This window comes from Carcharodon carcharias, chromosome 10 (genome assembly GCF_017639515.1).
Source record: "Carcharodon carcharias isolate sCarCar2 chromosome 10, sCarCar2.pri, whole genome shotgun sequence".
NCBI lineage: Eukaryota > Metazoa > Chordata > Chondrichthyes > Lamniformes > Lamnidae > Carcharodon > Carcharodon carcharias.
In genome coordinates, this window is record NC_054476.1 from 93,945,941 (window position 1) to 93,964,059 (window position 18,119).

The 18,119-nt window shown below is 42.2% G+C and overlaps 1 protein-coding gene across 2 annotated transcripts in view; it reads right to left on the bottom strand.

The window, feature by feature from the left end:
- The window catches only part of LOC121283185 (AP-2 complex subunit alpha-2-like), a 133,986-nt gene that overhangs the window by 84,857 nt on the left and 31,010 nt on the right, over positions 1-18,119 (bottom strand). For both annotated transcript variants that reach the window (XM_041197413.1, XM_041197414.1), the window contains exons 8-13: positions 15,120-15,270; positions 13,329-13,497; positions 12,535-12,672; positions 4,350-4,532; positions 1,808-1,905; positions 241-472 (exon numbers count right to left, since the gene is read on the bottom strand). In XM_041197413.1, the coding sequence (XP_041053347.1) occupies positions 241-472; positions 1,808-1,905; positions 4,350-4,532; positions 12,535-12,672; positions 13,329-13,497; positions 15,120-15,270 (971 nt within the window). The remainder of the gene's footprint in view (positions 1-240; positions 473-1,807; positions 1,906-4,349; positions 4,533-12,534; positions 12,673-13,328; positions 13,498-15,119; positions 15,271-18,119) is intronic.

An 18,119-nucleotide genomic window follows, 5' to 3' on the forward strand; every position in this document is an offset into this window, starting at 1 on the left:
AGCACAACAGAGAGAAGGCAGGCAGAGGGACAGCCAACACGTCAATATGTGCACACGAGTAGACAAGGAGTGAACTAGAAAACTAGAAATGTGGATAATAGCTCTTCACAAAAAGAAGATGCAGTAAATTAAAAACCTGAATTGGTAAGTCTCGCGGATACAACAGGGGCAAGAGAAGGTCAGAGTCGCGCAGACATGTATACACCAAAGTGCAGATATCTCTGAAGCTCCTGTACTTACCAGGATGTCAGTGCTCACTATAGAACTGAGCCCCAGGTATTCCACTGCCCTCTGCTGCAGCTCTACATCTGAATTCCTCAATTGACTGTCACTATGAAGCACGACTTGAATGGTAGACTTAATCTCAGGAAACAGGTTCATCAACTTGATATATATGGAAAGGAGGAGGGCTCTCGTGGGCACGCTGCACAGGTGGAACTTGGAATGCAGCAGATTGAATTGTACTAAAGGGCTGAAAGCAAAAAAAAACCTTCACAACAACAGAAACCTTCACAACAACAGAACACCCATACAGGAAACAAAGCAGCCAAATAGAAGTAAGTTCCCACAAACAACAATGAAATTAAAGACCTGATAATCTGTTTTAGTTGTTACCGGGCAGATAAATATTGGCCAGTGCTGTGGGATCTTTTCCATTCACTTCAGAGGGCAGATGAATTGTCACATCTTTTCTGAATGACGGCAGCTCCAACAGTGCAGCATTCCATCAGTATCACCCTGAATTGTCAGCTTAAATTATTTTTTCAAGTTTGTGGAGTGGGAGTGAATATGGGCTAAGTGTTGCCAACCAAGTTTGAAATAAAAGAAAGCCAGATTATGGAACACCCTCTTAATGTAATGAAAGTAGTACTGCATTCTTAACAGTTTAATATAGCCTGGTAGCTATAGGTAATCACCTATCACAGAATTTCAAATGCATTATTATCACGAAGAACTGACCACAGGAGTTGGTAAAGGTAGTGAGCCACACAGCCATGTGGGCCAGAAAATCGCCAGGTTCAACTCCCAAATTGGGCCACGTTAGCTGACCTGAGCTGGGCCTGCAATCTGGGGCCTATAATTGGCCTCAGAAGGCTAGGCAGGGGAATTCTGCAGGGATTCTATACCTGATCCCTGTCCAGAAATCCCTCCTGGAATGTGCCCTTGCCAAAGGAGGACAAAAATCTAATCTGGCAGAGATGCTGCTAAGTGAAACAGCCTGTAACATTCACTAGAATAGTCACCTGGGAATGGTGTCCATTAATTGTGAAACAGTACCACAAGAAAAATGTAAAAACATTGCTAGGATGGAAATATAATTTTGTTTTAAACTCCAAGGGCACAAGGGAGCAAAATTATTATTGCATAATTATTTCATAATTACTCAAGTGTTAATATTCATTGTACTTAGTAGATTAGGACCATCTGAAAGTACAGTACCAGCACACAGAATAAAGTTTTAGTCACTCTACGTTCCGCTGTGCTTGAACACTGAATCCTACCAGTGCAACTGTACACCTGCCAAGCAGCAAGTGCTGCTACATCTAATGACTAGATAAAGCCCACAATGGAGCTGTGGCTGCTGCAAAAACTAAAACATACATACAGCACTTAGCTAGAGCAGCAAATCACGCCCTTTGTGCAAGAATTTTGAGGAAGGAAGAGCTCAATGCACCATTTCAGGCCCAGCTAACTAGCTGCTGATTGGCAGATGTAGTCACTGTACAACAGTCCACCTCAAAGCAAAGATGAGATGCCACAGCAAGTACCTTTCCAAAGGAGAGCAAGTGCAGCAAATTCAACTAACCTGGATCTTGGATCACCAGCAACAAGGTTTCCAAACTCTCCCAGGATATATCCACCCACTTTCACAAGGTTCTCATGGCAAGCAGGGGCTTGAAGAGCCTGTCAAAAAATAACACACATTAATCTCCAGAATCAATATTTAATTACATTAAACATTTAATTACATAAAAATTACAATACAAACTGGTCATCAGCCCCACTAGTCTGTTTCAGTCTTTATTCTACACGAGAAATCATCCTAAGCCCATGTTTCCACTCTCCTTGTTTTATTCTTTACCTCCAACTACACATCTAAACTATTGTTAAATCAAGCAGCATTACCAGAGTACAATGTCCCAAAGAACTTCATAATAATAATCCAAGAAATATTGACACAGGGTCACAAGAGGAAATATTAAGACAAATGATCAAAAACTTGGTCAAATGAATGTCTTAAAAGAGGGAATTCCAGAGCTTAGTGCCTAGAGAGCTGAAGACACACCACCATGGTTGAATGAAGGAAGTAAGAGATTCACAAAACGCCAGCATGGAGGAATGCAGATTTCTCAGAGGGTTCTCAGATTGGAGGAGGTTACAGATAGGAAGTGAATGGAGGGATTTGAGCTCAAGAATGAGAATTTTTAAATCAAGGTGTGGTGAACTGGAAGCTAATGTAGGTCTGCAAGCAAAGGGATGATAGATGAATGGGACTTGGTCCAAGTTAGGATACGGTCAACTGAGTTTTAGATGATTTCAAGTTTACAGAATGTGGAAGATGAGAGACTGGTCTAGAAAGCATTTGGATAGTCAAGGCCATTGGTAACAAAGGCATGGATGAGGGAGGGATGATGGGGTGATGAATTTGGTTTCCAGTCATTGGAAACAGCCCATTTCTATCTACTCTATTCATACCTTCATAATTTTAAACACCTCTATCAAATAAAATCACCCTGGAATTCCCTCCTTACTAATGAAAACAGGCTTATAGTCGAGGGCTTGTAATAGATTTCAAACTTCAGTTCATTTTACAAAACGTACATTAAAATACGTCTTTACCTTACAGATGTTTTCTTAAAAAAAATGACTAACCATTTACAAAATACTGGTAAGCTTGCTTTTTAGTGAGATAATTAGATGCTTATTGTTTGCTTTCATACTCAACTTTTTTTTATATATGAACTGACATTAAGATTAGGAAAAGGACTCAGCTTAATGTACTTTCTGACATTTATAGAACACAAAAGCAAGAAGAGACCTGTAATCAGTACACTCCTATCAGACACGTCATTTAAAAAAGTAGATTAAAAATACACTTTATCTGGCTCAGCATCTGTTTTCCATACACCTTTTTAAAGCGACTTGATATTTTCCCATAATAAAGATGCTTTATATACAGTTGTGGCTGGATGCATTAAAGGACAACTGAACGCAAAATTTAATCACATTATTGTGAAATTGTAATTTTTTGAATGATTTTGTTTAAAACTTTATTTTGGGCATTAGAAATTTCAGTTATTGTGAAATGAAATAGTCAGATTAAATGTTCCCAGAAAACATTGTGAATGATTTGTGGGGAAATGACGATATTAAGACTTGGATTGTGATGTTACAGGCAATCGCTAAAATTGAAACTCCTCTCAGAGCCAGAGTGGAATCACAGTCAAGCATTACTAAAAAGTTGACATTTTTATTCTGGGATTTCCCATAGGAAGATGTTCATACGGAATGTGTGATCATGTTCTAGGTTTTGTTTTTAACATATATATCCAAGAAAAACCTGAAGATATACAGTAGTAGCTTAAGTATGATTACCAGACCCCCATGATTACCACGCACCCATCACCTTCAAACACAAACGATCAAGTGGCAACATTATACAGTGATCGGTGAGTCTCAACAGCACAGCTCCTGCTATTGCCTAGCGGACAAAGACCATGGTGCAGTATTGATGCATACATACCAGATTCTGACCAGTCAATTAACTGATCCCACCTGGATGAAGGCTTCGGTGTTTCAATTACTCTCTCTGCATCCCAGCTAGGATCAATGAGCCAGGGACACTGCTCTGGGGCACTGTTCAGCAAGTGTGTCTGTGTGTGTGTAATTATGTGTGTATTCATGCACACACATGACTGCGTGTGTTCGTGTGCGTACGTGTGTCTGTGTACATGCACGTGTGTGTCTGCCTGTGTGTTTTAAGTGTGAGGACAGAATGGGGCTCAACTGTGATGTCACCTACAAAGCAAACGTCCTTCCGACAATCATATTTTGGGCTCAAATGAAGGAAGTCCTAGAGTGAGGTACTGTGGGAGTCAGTGTCTTCAGGAACGAAGGGAAAAATAGTGGCAAAATTTCATAAAATTCGTGAAGATATATACCACAGTACAATGAATGATGGTCAGAATAGTCCAACGTCAGGTTCAGACAGCATCAAAAAATCATTACCTATATTCTGAAAATCTGGAGATCTATGAAAAGTTATGTGACTGACATACATGACTGAAATATGCACTGTCATACATCACCATCAAGAGGGAACAACATCGGGTTGGATAATGACTTGCCTCAAACACGGTCTTGGCAGCATAACCCTGCACATCATCGCGGTTGATGACAATCTGAATGACTCGATACCATACCTCCTCACTAACATAGTCACCAGCAATTCGGATCAAGTTCAAGATGGTGTCGACATACCAAGTGTAGTCCACAGCATACCTCTCGGCCAGGATTGCTACTTTCAAAACCTAGAGTGAGGTAATGGAGTGATGAGACCTACAAAAATCTTCAATGGTCCAATTAATAAAGCACCAAGACTAGGCTGACACTCCAGTACAATACTAAGGTCGTGCTGTATTTTCAAAAATGCTGTATTTCGGATGAAACATTAAACAAAGGTCCCATCTGTCTTCTCAGGTGGACGGAAAAAGTTCCATAGCACTATTTTGAAAAAGAGAAAGGAGGCTCTTCCTGGTGTCCTAGCTAATATTTATCCATCAACCAACATCACTAAAAATAGATTATTAGGTTGTTATCTTATTGCTGTTTGCAGTGCGCAATTTGGCTACCACAGTTCCATAATACAATAATGGTTGCACTTCAAAAGAACTTCATTGTCTGTGAAACATTTTGGGATGCCGTGAAGTTGTGAAAGGTGCTATAGAAACGTAAGTTTGTTCTTTCTTTACAAAGATGAGGGAGATTTCCCAGGTTGAAGCCCTGCTCTGTGCCAATTTCAATTAGCATGGTGTGGGAATATTTCAATCAGCCTCAATGCTCCCAGCTGATCTTAGAAGGGACGGTGAACCATGTTCCTGGTCTACAGATTCCTCATTACAATTCCTATATTCAGCACATTCTAAGAATGTAGGGTATTAGTCACAGAATGAGCCTGTGCTATCTATCATGAAAGTAAAGTGACAAATGCTGTCAGAGAATGGTAGAGAATAGGCGCAATTCTCCAAAATGCTTCACTGATTTCAGTCGTACATCTGTGTGCAAGTCTGTCCCTACATTACCTATAAGGAGGGTCATTACAAGCCAGATCTAGCTTGATGGTCAGGACAAACCTTCAACAAGTATCACAATGACAGTGGGAAAGCCTTGTGGAGACCAGCTGGGACAATGAGTAATGCCACCAGTCCCGAAAAATGGCTATAATAAGGATGACTCAGTTACCGATTCCAGTTTTACACCAGAGGCTTCCAACCTACAGAGAGATAACATAAGAACTAGGAGCAGGAGTAGGCAATTCAGCCCCTCGAGCCTGCCCCGCCATTCAATACGATCATGGCTGATCTCATTTCGGCCTCAATTCCAATTTCCCGCCCTCCCCATAACCTTTCAACCATTACTAATGAAAAATCTGTCCATCTCCTTCTTAAATTTATTCAGTGTCCCGGCATCCACTACACTCTGAGGTAGTAAATTCCACAGATTCACACGACTCTTTGAGAAAAGTAATTCCTCCTCATCCCTCATTTAAATCTACCACCCCTTGCCCTAAAACTATGGCCTCTCATTCTAGAATGCCCCACGAGGAGAAACATCCACTCCACGTCTACTTTGTCTATCCTCATTAGCATCTTGTATATCTCAATTAAATCTCCTCTCATCCTTCTATACTCTAGCCAGTATAGGCCTAAACTGCTCAATCTCTCCTCATAAGACAAGGCTCGCGTCTCTGGAATCAATCTAGTGAACCTCCTCTGAACCACCTCCAATGCAACTACATCCTTCCTCAAGTAAGGGGGCCAAAACTGTGCACAGTACTCCAGGTGCGGCCTCACCAATGCCTTGTACTGTTGCAGCAACACTTCCCTATTTGTACACTATTCCTTTAGCAATAAATGTCAAAATTCCATTTGCCTTCCTTATTCCTGTTGTACCTGCATACTAGCTTTCAGCGATTCATGAATGAGGGCACCCAGATCCCTCTGCAGTGAAGCATTCTGAAGTTTCTCTCTATTTAAATAATAAGTCGCCTTTTTATTCTTCCGACCAAAATAGATAATCTCACACTTAGCCATGTTAAACTCCATCTGCCAAATTTTGGCCGATTCACCTAACCTGTCCATATCCATTTGTAAACTTATTTCTTCACTGCAACTTAATTTCCCACCTATTTTGGTGTCATCTGCATATTTAGCAATAGTACCTTCTTGCCCTGAATTAACAAAGTAATTAACATAGATTGTAAATAGTTGGGGCCCAAGGACCAAGCCCTGTGGCACCCCACTAGTTACAGCTTGCCATCCAGAAAAAAAGCCCATTTATCCTGACTCTCTGTTTTCTGTTGGTTAGCCAGTCCTCTACCTAAGCTAATATATTACCCCTGACTCCGAGTGATTTTTTCTTATGTACTAATCTTTTGTGCAGCACCTTATCAAAGGCCTTCTGGAAGTCCAAATATGCTACATCTACAGGATCCCCATTATCCACTTTGTTTGTCACATCTTCAAAGAACTCTAGCAAATTAGTCAAACACAATTTACTCTTCATAAAGCATGCTGACTCTGATGGATTGCATTTTGACTTTCCAAATGCCCCATTACTACTTCCTTAATAATGGATTCCAACAATTTCCCAATAACAGACGTTAAACTAACCGGTCTATAGTTTCCTACCTTCTGCCTCCCCACCTTTTAGAATAAGGGTGTTATATTAGCATTTTTCCAATCCACTGGAACCATTCCAGGGTTCAGGGAATTTTGGAATATTATAGCCAATGCATCCACCATCTCGACTGCCACCACCTTTAAGATCCTGGGATGTAGGCCATCAGGTCCTGGGGAATTGTCACTCTTTCATCCCAATAGTTTACTCAGTCTTTTTTCTCTAGTGATGGTGATTGTTCTAAGTTCCTCCTTCTCTATAGCCTTTGCACTACTTGTTACTATTGGGGTGGTACAAGTGTCCTCCACTGTGAAAACTGAGGCAAAATATTGATTAAGCATCTTTCCCATTTCTGTATTCCCCACTATTAACTCCGCAGTCTCACTCTCCAAGGGATCAACATTCACTTTAGTTACTCTCTTTGCTTTTATATACTTGTAGAAGCTTTGGCTATCAGTTTTTACATTTTGCATTAGTTTTCTTTCATAATTTACTTTTGCTTTTTTTATTTTTTTTTAGTAACCCTTTGTTGATCTTTAAAAGTTTCCCAATCTTCCAGCCTGCCACTGACCTTTGCAATTTGGTTTGCCTTAGTTTTTGAGAGATGAAATCCCAAATTCATCCGCAGTTCTTCACTAGGACAGCGATCAGTGATGCAGACTGCTGCACAAAGTGAGGGTGTAGACGCTTCCTAGGATGCTCCACAACTCAAACATAATGAACTAGAAGCCACTAAAGTTCTCTGAAAATCTACCTGAATGGCAAATCCATGATTAATTTCTGTTGAGGTCTGTGTTCAACGGGAGGGATGTTCATACTGGATAATGGATAATTTTCATTTCAGTCGGTCAGCATCACCATGGGCAGGTACAGCACAGGGTTAGATACAGAATAAAGCTCTCTCTACACTGTCCAATCAAACACTCCCAGGGCAGGTACAGCATGGGGTTAAACAGAGAGTAAAGCTCCCTCTACACTGTCTCCATAAAATACTCCCAGGACAGGTACAGCACGGGGTTAGATACAGAGTAAAACTCCCTATACACTGTCCCATCAAAATATCCCAGGGCAGGTATTGCATTAGCTTAGATACAAAGTAAAGCTCCCTCTACACTGTCTGCATCAAACACTCCCAGGGCAGGTACAGCATGGGGTTAGATACAGAGTAAAGCTTCCTCTGCATTGTCCCCATCAAACACTCCCAAGGCAGGTACAGCACGGGGTTAGATACAGAGTAAAGCTCCCTCTACACTGTCCCCATCAAACGCTCCCAGGGCAGGTACAGAATGGGCTAAGTACAGAGTGAAGTTCCCCTAAATGGTCCCCATCAAATATTCGCAAGAGTTTTACAGCAAAATAGATGGCATACTGCATTGGAAGGAACCTTGTAGCATAGGCTGCAAATTTGTTGGGGGTGGGTTTTATTTATTCTTGCATCGGGTGTGGGCATCACAGGCAAGGCGAGCATTTGTTGCCCATCTATAATTGCCCTGGAACGGAGTGGCTTGCTAGGCCATTTCAGAGGGCACTTAAGAGTCAACCACATCAAGGGATATGGGAATAGTGTGGAAAATAGCATTGCAGTCGATTAACCATGACCTAATTATATGATGGAGCAGGCTCGCAGGGATGAATAGCCTACATTAACTCCTATTTTCTATGAAGCCCAAGATCCCATGTGCTTTCTCAATTTGTCCTGCCACCTTTAAAGATCGATGAATCCCCAGGTCCCTCTGTCTCTGCGTACTCTTTAGAATTGTGTCATTTAGTCTTTATTGCCTCTCCCTATCCCTCCTGCCAAAATGCTTCACCACACACTTCCCTGTATTAAATTCTATCTGCCACCTGTCTGACCATTCTGCTAGCCTATCTATGTCCTGTTGCAGGCAATTATATCATCCTCACCATTTGCCATTCCTCCAAATTTGATATCGCTGGCAACTTTTGAAATTTTTCTCTGTATTCCAATATCCAAGTCATTTATATATTATAAAAAAGCAGTGACTCTTGGGGAACACCAATGTCTACCATAGTCCAGTCTGAAAATCAACCAACTACTCGACTGACTGTTTTCTGCCCTTCGGCCAATATTTAATCCATGTTGGCATTGATTCTCCTATTCCATGAGCCTCAATTTTGTTAATCAGCCTTTTCTGTGGTACCTTGTCAGGTACTTTTTTGAAATCTATATAGACAACACCCACTGCATTCCCTTCGTCAATCCTCTTTGCTACTTCATCAAAAAATTCAATTAGATTAGTCAAGCATGATCGGCCTTTTACAAATTCATGGTAGCTCTCTAAGTGGCTGTTGATTTTTTCCCTGATTTTTGGATTCCAAAACCTTACCCACCACTGATATTAAACTAACAAGCCTGTAGATGTTAAGACTGTCCTTGCACTCTTTCTTGAATAAGGGTGTTAGATTTGCCACTCTCCAATCCTCCCATATCTATGGAAGATTGAAAGATTAAGGCAAGCCCTTCTGAACAATATATTCTTGTATATTAAGGCCCAGACCTCACCATTTTTGAGGCAGGTTTCCATTGATTCTTCTTCATCATATGCTATTTGTGCTTGTAGCTCACCGACCTCAAATTACCACACTTTGTGTGTTAACATACATGCAATGTAATCTTATCTTTGCATTCCTCACAGTCCTCCTTAGTCTGCTTTTATCTAATATGGAACTACTTCCTTCTCTGGTACTATCCAATAATCTCACTTTATACATTTATTTGTCTTTCCTACTTCGATTTACTGGTGCCCAATGACGTCCCCCCCCCATCCCCCGCTACCAACTTTGTTTAAATCCTCCCCAGTCACGCTAGTGAATCTCCCAATGAGGGCAATGGTCCCAGTCCTGCTGAGATACAACCCATTCTCTATGAATAGGTGTCTTCTGTCCCAGAACTGGTCCTAAAGCCCTAAGAATCTGAAGCCCTCCTTCCTGAATCATACTTCAAGCCATGCATTGATCCTCCCTATCTTCCTGTTTCTACACTGGAGGGTGCCTGGTACTGGGAGTAATCCAGAGATTGCTACCCATGAGGTCCTACTTTTTAAACTTCTCCCTAGCTCAGGAAAATTTGACCTCAGGGCCTGCCCTCAATACCTGCCCTCTCTATGTCATTGGTGGCAACATGTACCACACAGCTTCTGGCTCACTCCCATCCCCCTACTGCACCCTCTCCATGATGCCCTTTACCCTGGCACCAGGGAGGCAACAGAGCATGCACAATAACAGTTACAGAATTGCCTGTCTGCCTTCCTAACTATGGGGTCTCCTAAAGCAACTACAGTTCTAAGTTTTTCTGTTCTCTCCTGTACAATCCCTTGCCCACATGTGATGCACACTGAAAAACTCCAGTACTATCTGCCTCTTCCTCATCTTACAGATGGCCACCCACCTACTATGCTGACCTCTCAGTGCCTGGAGGTGACCACTTCCTGGAACGTATGATCCAGGAAACTCTCATCCACCCGGCTGCTCCGTGGTGGCTCCAACTGCCCCTGAAGCTCAGAAATCCCATGTACATAGTCACCCAGACACATGGTGAGTCCAGAAGTTCCACATGGTGTAAGAATTGCAAACAAGAAGTCTCAGATGCCCATCCATGAAGTAAACAAAAGAAAAACAGAATTACCTGGAAAAACCCAGCAGGTCTGACAGCATCGGTGGAGAAGAAAAGAGTTGACGTTTCGAGTCCTCATGACCCTCCAACAGAACTGATCTTTCTTTACAAGGAGAGGGAAATATAAGCTGGTTTAAGGTTGGGGGTGGGGGGGAGAAGTGGAGGAGGGGGGGTGGGGTTAGGATGGGAGCACATCATCAAAAGATGTCACAGACAAAAGAACAAAAGAACACAGAGGTGTTGAAGTTGGTGATATTATCTATTCAAATGTGCTAATTAAGAATGGATGGTACGGCACTCGAGGTATAGCTCTAGTGGGGGTGGGGGAGCATAAAAGATTAAAAAATAATGGAAATAGGTGGGAAAAGAAAAATCTATATAAATTATTGGGAAAAAAAAGGGGGAAGAAACAGAAAGGGGGTGGGTATGGAGGAGGGAGCTCAAGACCTAAAGTTGTTGAATTCAATGTTCAGTACAGAAGGCTGTAAAGTGCCTAGTCGGAAGATGAGGTGCTGTTCCTCCAGTTTGCTTTGAGCTTCACTGGAACAATGCAGCAGGCCAAGGACAGACATGCAGGCAAGAGAGCAGGGTGGAGTGTTAAAATGGCAAGCGACAGGGAGGTTTGGGTCATTCTTGCGGACAGACCGCAGGTGTTCTGCAAAGCGGTCGCCCAGTTTATGTTTGGTCTCTCCAATGTAGAGGAGACCGCATTGGGAGCAATGAATACAGTAGACTAAGTTGGGGGAAATGCAAGTGAAATGCTGCTTCACTTGAAAGGAGTGTTTGGGCCCCTGGGCAGTGAGGATAGAGGAAGTGAAGGGGCAGGTGTTACATCTTTTGCGTGGGCATGGGGAGGTGCCAAAGTTGGGGGTTGAGGAGTAGGGTGTGATGGAGAAGTGGACCAGGGTGTCCCGGAGGGAGCGATCCCTACGGAATGCCGACAGGGGGGATGAAGGGAAGATGTGTTTGGTGGTGGCATCATGCTGGAGTTGGCGGAAATGGCGGAGGATGAGCCTTTGAATGCGGAGGCTGGTGGGGTGATAAGTGAGGACAAGGGGGACCCTATCATGTTTCTGGGAGGGAGGAGAAGGCGTGAGGGCGGAAGCGCGGGAGATGGGCCGGACACGGTTGAGGGCCCTGTCAACGATCGTGGGTGGAAAACCTCGGTTAAGGAAGAAGGAGGACACGTCAGAGGAACTGTTTTGAAGGTAGCATCATCAGAACAGATGCGACGGAGGCGAAGGAACTGAGAGAATGGGATGGAGTCCTTACAGGAAGCGGGGTGTGAGGAGCTGTAGTCGAGGTAGCTGTGGGAGTCGGTAGGCTTGTAATGGATATTGGTGGACAGTCTATCACCAGAGATTGAGACAGAGAGGTCAAAGAAGGGAAGGGAAGTGTCAGAGATGGACCACGTGAAAATGATGGAGGGATGAAGTAAACAAAAGCTCTGTTCCCAGTTAGTACCCTGTTTAAGCTATTAATTTTGCTGAATACCTGTAGACCTGCTCTATGTTTATACACTTACTAATTCATTTACTTCTCCCTCAGTCCCATTTCAGAGTACCTTTCCCCACACTGATTTAAATTTGTCTTCAAATATTTATTTCACTTCTCTTTCAAAAGCTTTTATGCATTCTGCTTCTATTACTGTTTTTGGTCAAGCAGAGCACCCTGTTATCCATCTGACTTGTTACATATAGGTGCTGGATCATACCTGTTTATCCACCTGTCCTGTTACTCATGGGTGCTATATCTGACCTGCTTACCTACCTGTCCTGTCACCCAGGGATGTATGTCGAACCTAGTTCTTCACCTGTCCTGTCACCCTTAAGTGTTGTGTAACACAGGAAAACTTGCTGGAGTTAATAGAAAATGGAAGCAAGTTGTATTCCGAACCAGTAAAACTTCTGTTACTACAGGAAGGGAGTGGAAACGAAACAAGAAAGTGTCTGAGTACTAACGGATACCAGGTACAATCATTCAAAGATTGGAGGGCTCACAATTTCTTCCCGAATGGAATAATCAGCATTTTCCAGATAATTCAGCATCTCTGCCACAATCTGCTGGGCATTGCTCCGGTCGCACATCCCATATAAGAGATCCACTGCTCTTTGTCGCACACTCACATCCCTCTCGGTCTGCCAAACAAACAGCAAAGTCAGTGAGCCACAGGCTATTGGGCTATGACTGACCAACAGAGCAGAGCTTTCTTTAAGGATAATGTTCAATCCCTCAATCTAATCTTTCACAACACCTGCCTCGGCAACAAAGGACAGAATTACAATCACACATTTTCCACTAAGACATTCATATCAGTGCGCAAGTTCTACAATGCACAAAATTAGTTGGATGGAAAAGATTAAAATGGAGATCCAAGTGTACTGGGACAGAAGAACTAAAGGAACTGGGCGGAAGAACTAAAGGAACTTCACAATTCTGATACTCAGTGATGAGTTAAATTCAAAGTCTGTTCATGGGCCACACTGCGGAGCTTAGTAGGTGGTGCTTCCTACAGAAGGCCAGGCAGGGGCAGAGGGCAGTGCAGAAACATAGATGCGCTGGTCTCTCTGTGTAAATGCAGGTGCATTGGGTAAAAATTGGTGTGCTGCTAACAGGTTTGACATATACAGGACCAGGTATTTGGACAGACCAAATGTATTCTGCTACCTTCAGTGCTATAAAGCGACACCTGTTATAAAATGTCTCCTTGCCCACCCAGATGGTGTGTTTTTAATGAATACAGTGTTGGGGGTAAAACCAGACAAATGCAGGGGGGTGGAGTAAGTGCAGTTACCTTGAGCGCATTGATGACTGTACCAATGTACGTCTTCACTGCCTCATGAGAGAATTCGGAGCTAGCCAGCAGCCACATGCTCTCCAGGGCCAGGTATCGCAGGTTGGTCTCATGATGTTGCAGGAACTGCCCCAGCTGATTATAGGCATGTACTAGTAGGTTGGGCTCACTATAAAAATACAATAATATTATACAAAATAATGGGATCACTGTTATGAAACTGTCAACCAACCGTTAAACTGATTAAGCCAAAAACTTAATAGGTGCTTAAAAGGGGATTTACTGGAGGTTCTTACTGGAGGATTTACTGGAGATTCTTCTGGTTGGCAATTAAGTAATGAGGGGTCACCAATTTGAAACTCACTGAGTGAGTGAGGAGGGAGAAAGATGAGAAAATTTAGTTCATACAGAATAGCTCGTGTATGGTGAGATTGATGGGACAGATGATGAACATTTAAAGCAGATGCAGGAATATGGAGAAAAAGCAGGTCAATGGGATTAGTTTCGGAGCTCACACAGGCATAATGGACCAACTGCGGCCTTCTGTGCATCTAAGCATCAAAGATTCAATAGTGTAACAGGAATTTAGCAGCTAATGATTTGAAAAGTCTCATTCTTGTTTCCAAATCCCTCCATCTCTGTAACCTCCTCCAGCTCCACAACCCTCCAAGATATCTGCGCTCCTCTAATTCTCACCTCTTATGCATCCCCAATTAAAATTGCTCCACTGAGGGCTGAGAGAATGTGTGCGCACGCGCACAAGCACGCGTATGTGTGTGTGCGCGAGAGAAATGGCTGTGTGTATGTATGACTGAGTGAAAGACAGGGTTCATTGCATAAGGGTGTGTGGGGTCTGTGTGTGTGCATGTATGTGTGTGGGCTGAGGGGATGGTGGGAAAGGGGATGTGTGTGAGGGCTGAGGGGATGGATGTGTATTTGAGGCTGAGGGGATGGGAGTGTGAGATGGCTGAGGAGTGGGGTTTTCTGAGGGGCTGGGGGTGTGAGAGAGGGCCCTAGCAAAACTGGAGTCAATGGGAATCAGGGCAAAAACTCTCTGCTGGTTGGAGTCATACCAAGCAGAAAGGAAGGTGGTTGTGGTTGTTGGAGACCAATCATCTAAGTTCTAGGACATCACTGCAGAGTTCCTCAGGCTAGTGTTCTAGGGCCACCATCTTCAGCTGCTTCATCAATGAACTTCCTTTTATCATAGTTGGGGTTGTTCACTGATGATTGCATAATGTTCAACACCATTCGTGACTCCTCAAATACTCAAACAGCCCATGCCCAAATGCATCAAGACCTGGACAACATTCAGGCTTGGGCTCACGAGTGGCAAGTAACATTCACGCTACCCAAGTGCCAGGCAATGATCATCTCCAACGAGAATCTAAACATCGTCCCGTGTCATTCAATGGCATCATTTGGACTTATGTAGCCCATAAAATGAATCCGGTGCATTTGAAAACTAGAATGGACAGTGGAACTGGAGTAGGTTGTGCAGAATTAAAAAATGACTTGGACAAGATGTGTAATCAGATGTAATAAAGTTTGACTGGGCTGAGTCAAGAAGCAACGAGGAACCTATTTACAGGTTGGAAGAAAATGATAACTATTGATCAGTGAAAATGAATTAAGGATGAGATTTATAGGTAATTAACAAGAGACCTGCCACAGTTGGAAAGCTGGAATAAGGGGACACATAATCAGGTAAGCAGAATACCACTTCAAGTTTCTCCCTTGTCATCTGCATAGCTCAGCTGAACCCAATTTTTGCAAGCATATTCTATTCACCTGTCATGGAGAATGATAAGGCTAATAGCCTCGAACAGGACAGCATTCTTGATATTCGAATGTTGCACTTTCTTTGACTTGGGAGGCTCCTGAGCCTTGTTCAGAATTGTTTCAAGGCATTCAGTCAGATGCCCTCGAATAGCAGGATCCTCTGAAAGACACAGAAAAGGATAACTGCAACTCCTCATTTCAAGTATTAGGAGAGACTCTAAGTTACATTATAGAGCTCCATTAAGATTATAAAGTAGAACAAAATCTTTAAGAAAGCACCTAAATCCCTGGTTTAATTCCTGATTTGTGCCAAGTTAGTCGATCGCAGATTTGTCCTATAATTCTGAACTGGACAGGTAGAAACATTGGCCAGTGATCCTGCTCCAGTGAGCCCTGTTGGAAAGGGTGCATATACATCCTATATATACTCGAATAATGGTTGATCCTGTGTGTAAGTCGACCCCCGACAAAAGCCAAAAAATCCAAACTCTTTGTAATTACCACCTGCTCACCGCTCAAGTCAAACTCGCCCCGGTGCAAACCTACTCACTGATAGAACCATAGAATAGCACACTGTCAAACTGTTCAGCTCATGTCTGCATACCTCAACACATCATGCCAAGGCTACAAACTCAAAGGTGCATGCTGCGTTCCCACTAATTCTGCCCACTAATATAGCAACATGGTATCAAGAAAGAACAGCAGATACAAACCCTGTTCAAACTTTAAGTCACAGAGACTGCAAAAAGATAAATAATTGTGCAGTAGCAACAGAATTCAAGATATCAGGGAAGAATGTTAGAGATAGGAGGAAGCTCATCACACAGCTTAGGCAGGTGCTGAAGAATATATATATGCAATCAAGCCTAGCATGTGGCCGCAGTTGGAAATTCGAGATGCAAAAAATATCAATGAAAATCGTCAGAATTGACACTCAGTTTCTCGTCGATCTATCTGAACGTTCACCCTGAAACAAGCAAGAAAATCAGACATTGCAGATTTCAAAGCCAGCCCTGGATAATGTACCAGGTTTATGAAGAGAAACAACTTTGTACTACAATAGAAGACCAAGGTGTCACAGCGTCTCTCAGCAGAACTTGTTGACAGGCTTATCACATTTCAGCAGTTTATAATCAAACATCAATAAAAGAATGGAAACAGGTTCACCTGTATTGGGAACTCGGATGAGGGACCCAAAAATTTTAACCTGTCAGCCAGCCAAATGGTGAACGTTGTCAGGAAGATATAATAATTTTCATAATGCTTTTGGAGTTTATTGTAGACTAATAGTGGGGTCTGTGTGTGCGTGTGCTCATCTTAATTGAATTAAAGACAGCTGATCTGAAGGCTTTGATGTCAGAAGAGAAGCTATGTTTGAAATACTAAATAGGTAAACATTTGTGAAGTTTTAGAATGTGAGGTGTAAAGGGAACATTTGCACTTTTAAATAAACCAGAGTAGCTTGAATTCAAAAGGGGGGGGGGGGGGGTGAAATGTTACAACTAGCAAGAAGTTAAGAAACAGTGTGTTTATTTTCCCCAAAGATTACTGTAATATTAGTACTATGGTAGATTTTTATTATTAGAGAGGTAAAGTCTAAAGGCATAGTGAAATAATGGGAATTTGCAATCAAAGGGGAAATATGTATAAAGTGCAGAAGGTTGTGTGTAAGGACAGGCATTTTAAGATCTAAGGTACATGTGAAAAGCCTCCAGATCTAAGCCTCAAGCTGCTGTATACAAAGAACTGAAGGGTCTCGTGTTGCTTTGCCTGGGTCTGTTGAAATCTATGTTGTTTTACTCTTACCTTAACAGGGATTTAACTGGGAGTTAGATTAATCAGGGGAGCTGGGAGTTATCATAGTAGTAACTTGTAGTCCTATGGATGTGCTTAAAATCATTTATTTTATTAATAAATGTTTAATATAGTTTTGTAAAAATCCCTCTAAGACTCAGTGGACTATTTACTACTGAACTCAAGGCACGTATCTCAAGATAAATATACAAGTTGCAGAACAGTTGAGGCAATTGTTTGATGTTTCCCCCTTTGGGATTTGAGCAGCTCAGCATTTACCATTGGCTGTGCCATAACAAAATTGGGGGCTCTTTGCGGGATGTATCTGATACTCCTTGATTGGTTTGGAGCTGGTGAATCTTAAAGTTACAAGTAAGAGAAGCACTTTGAATTCAGGAGTTGGTATTAGGTAATGTTAAAGCGGTGAGATTGCAAAAATGGCTGTTTCGATGGCTTAAACTTTTTTGGAAGTAGAAAATGTAACTCTGATTGGGTTGCAAAAAATATCTAAGGGTAAGTTAACAGAGTTGGCAGAGAAGTTGCAGTTGAGGTTACCTGTAGGGGCAAAGGATACAGACATAATTCAAGTGATAGCACAGCATTTGAAGTTGGAAGTGATACCTGACAGCTGGAGGTAGTGTGACCTCAGTTAGAAATGAAGATGCCCGAATTTGAACAAGCAAAGGAACTGAGAAAACTTGAACTGGAGGAAAATGAAAAGGAAAAAGAATTGGAAATGAAAAAAAACTTGAACGAGAGGCAGCAAAAAAAAGGGAAAAAGAAAGATTATTTCAAAAATAAATGGAAATGAGAAAACTTGATCTCCAAAGGGAAAAGTTGGCAATGGAAGAGAGAATGAAGGAAAGAGACAGGGAGTATTGGCTTAAAAGCTGGATTTTAAAAAGGAGACATCAGATTCTGAGGAAAGTTCTGATGATGAGAAAACCTTTAACCTAAAACCCAGTGGGGAGATGTTCGAATTTGTACAAACTCATCCAAATTTTGAGGAAAGAGGTGTTGAAGCATTCTTTATTTCACTTGAGAAGATAGCTAAGCAAATGAAATGGCCACAGGAGAACTGGGCATTGTTGTTACAATCCAGTTTGGTGGGTACAGCACATGGGGTTTATGCTTCACTGTCAGAAGAAATGTCAGTGAACTACGATGTGGTTAAAAAAAAGGCTATATTGAGTACATATAAGTTAGTTCCTGAGG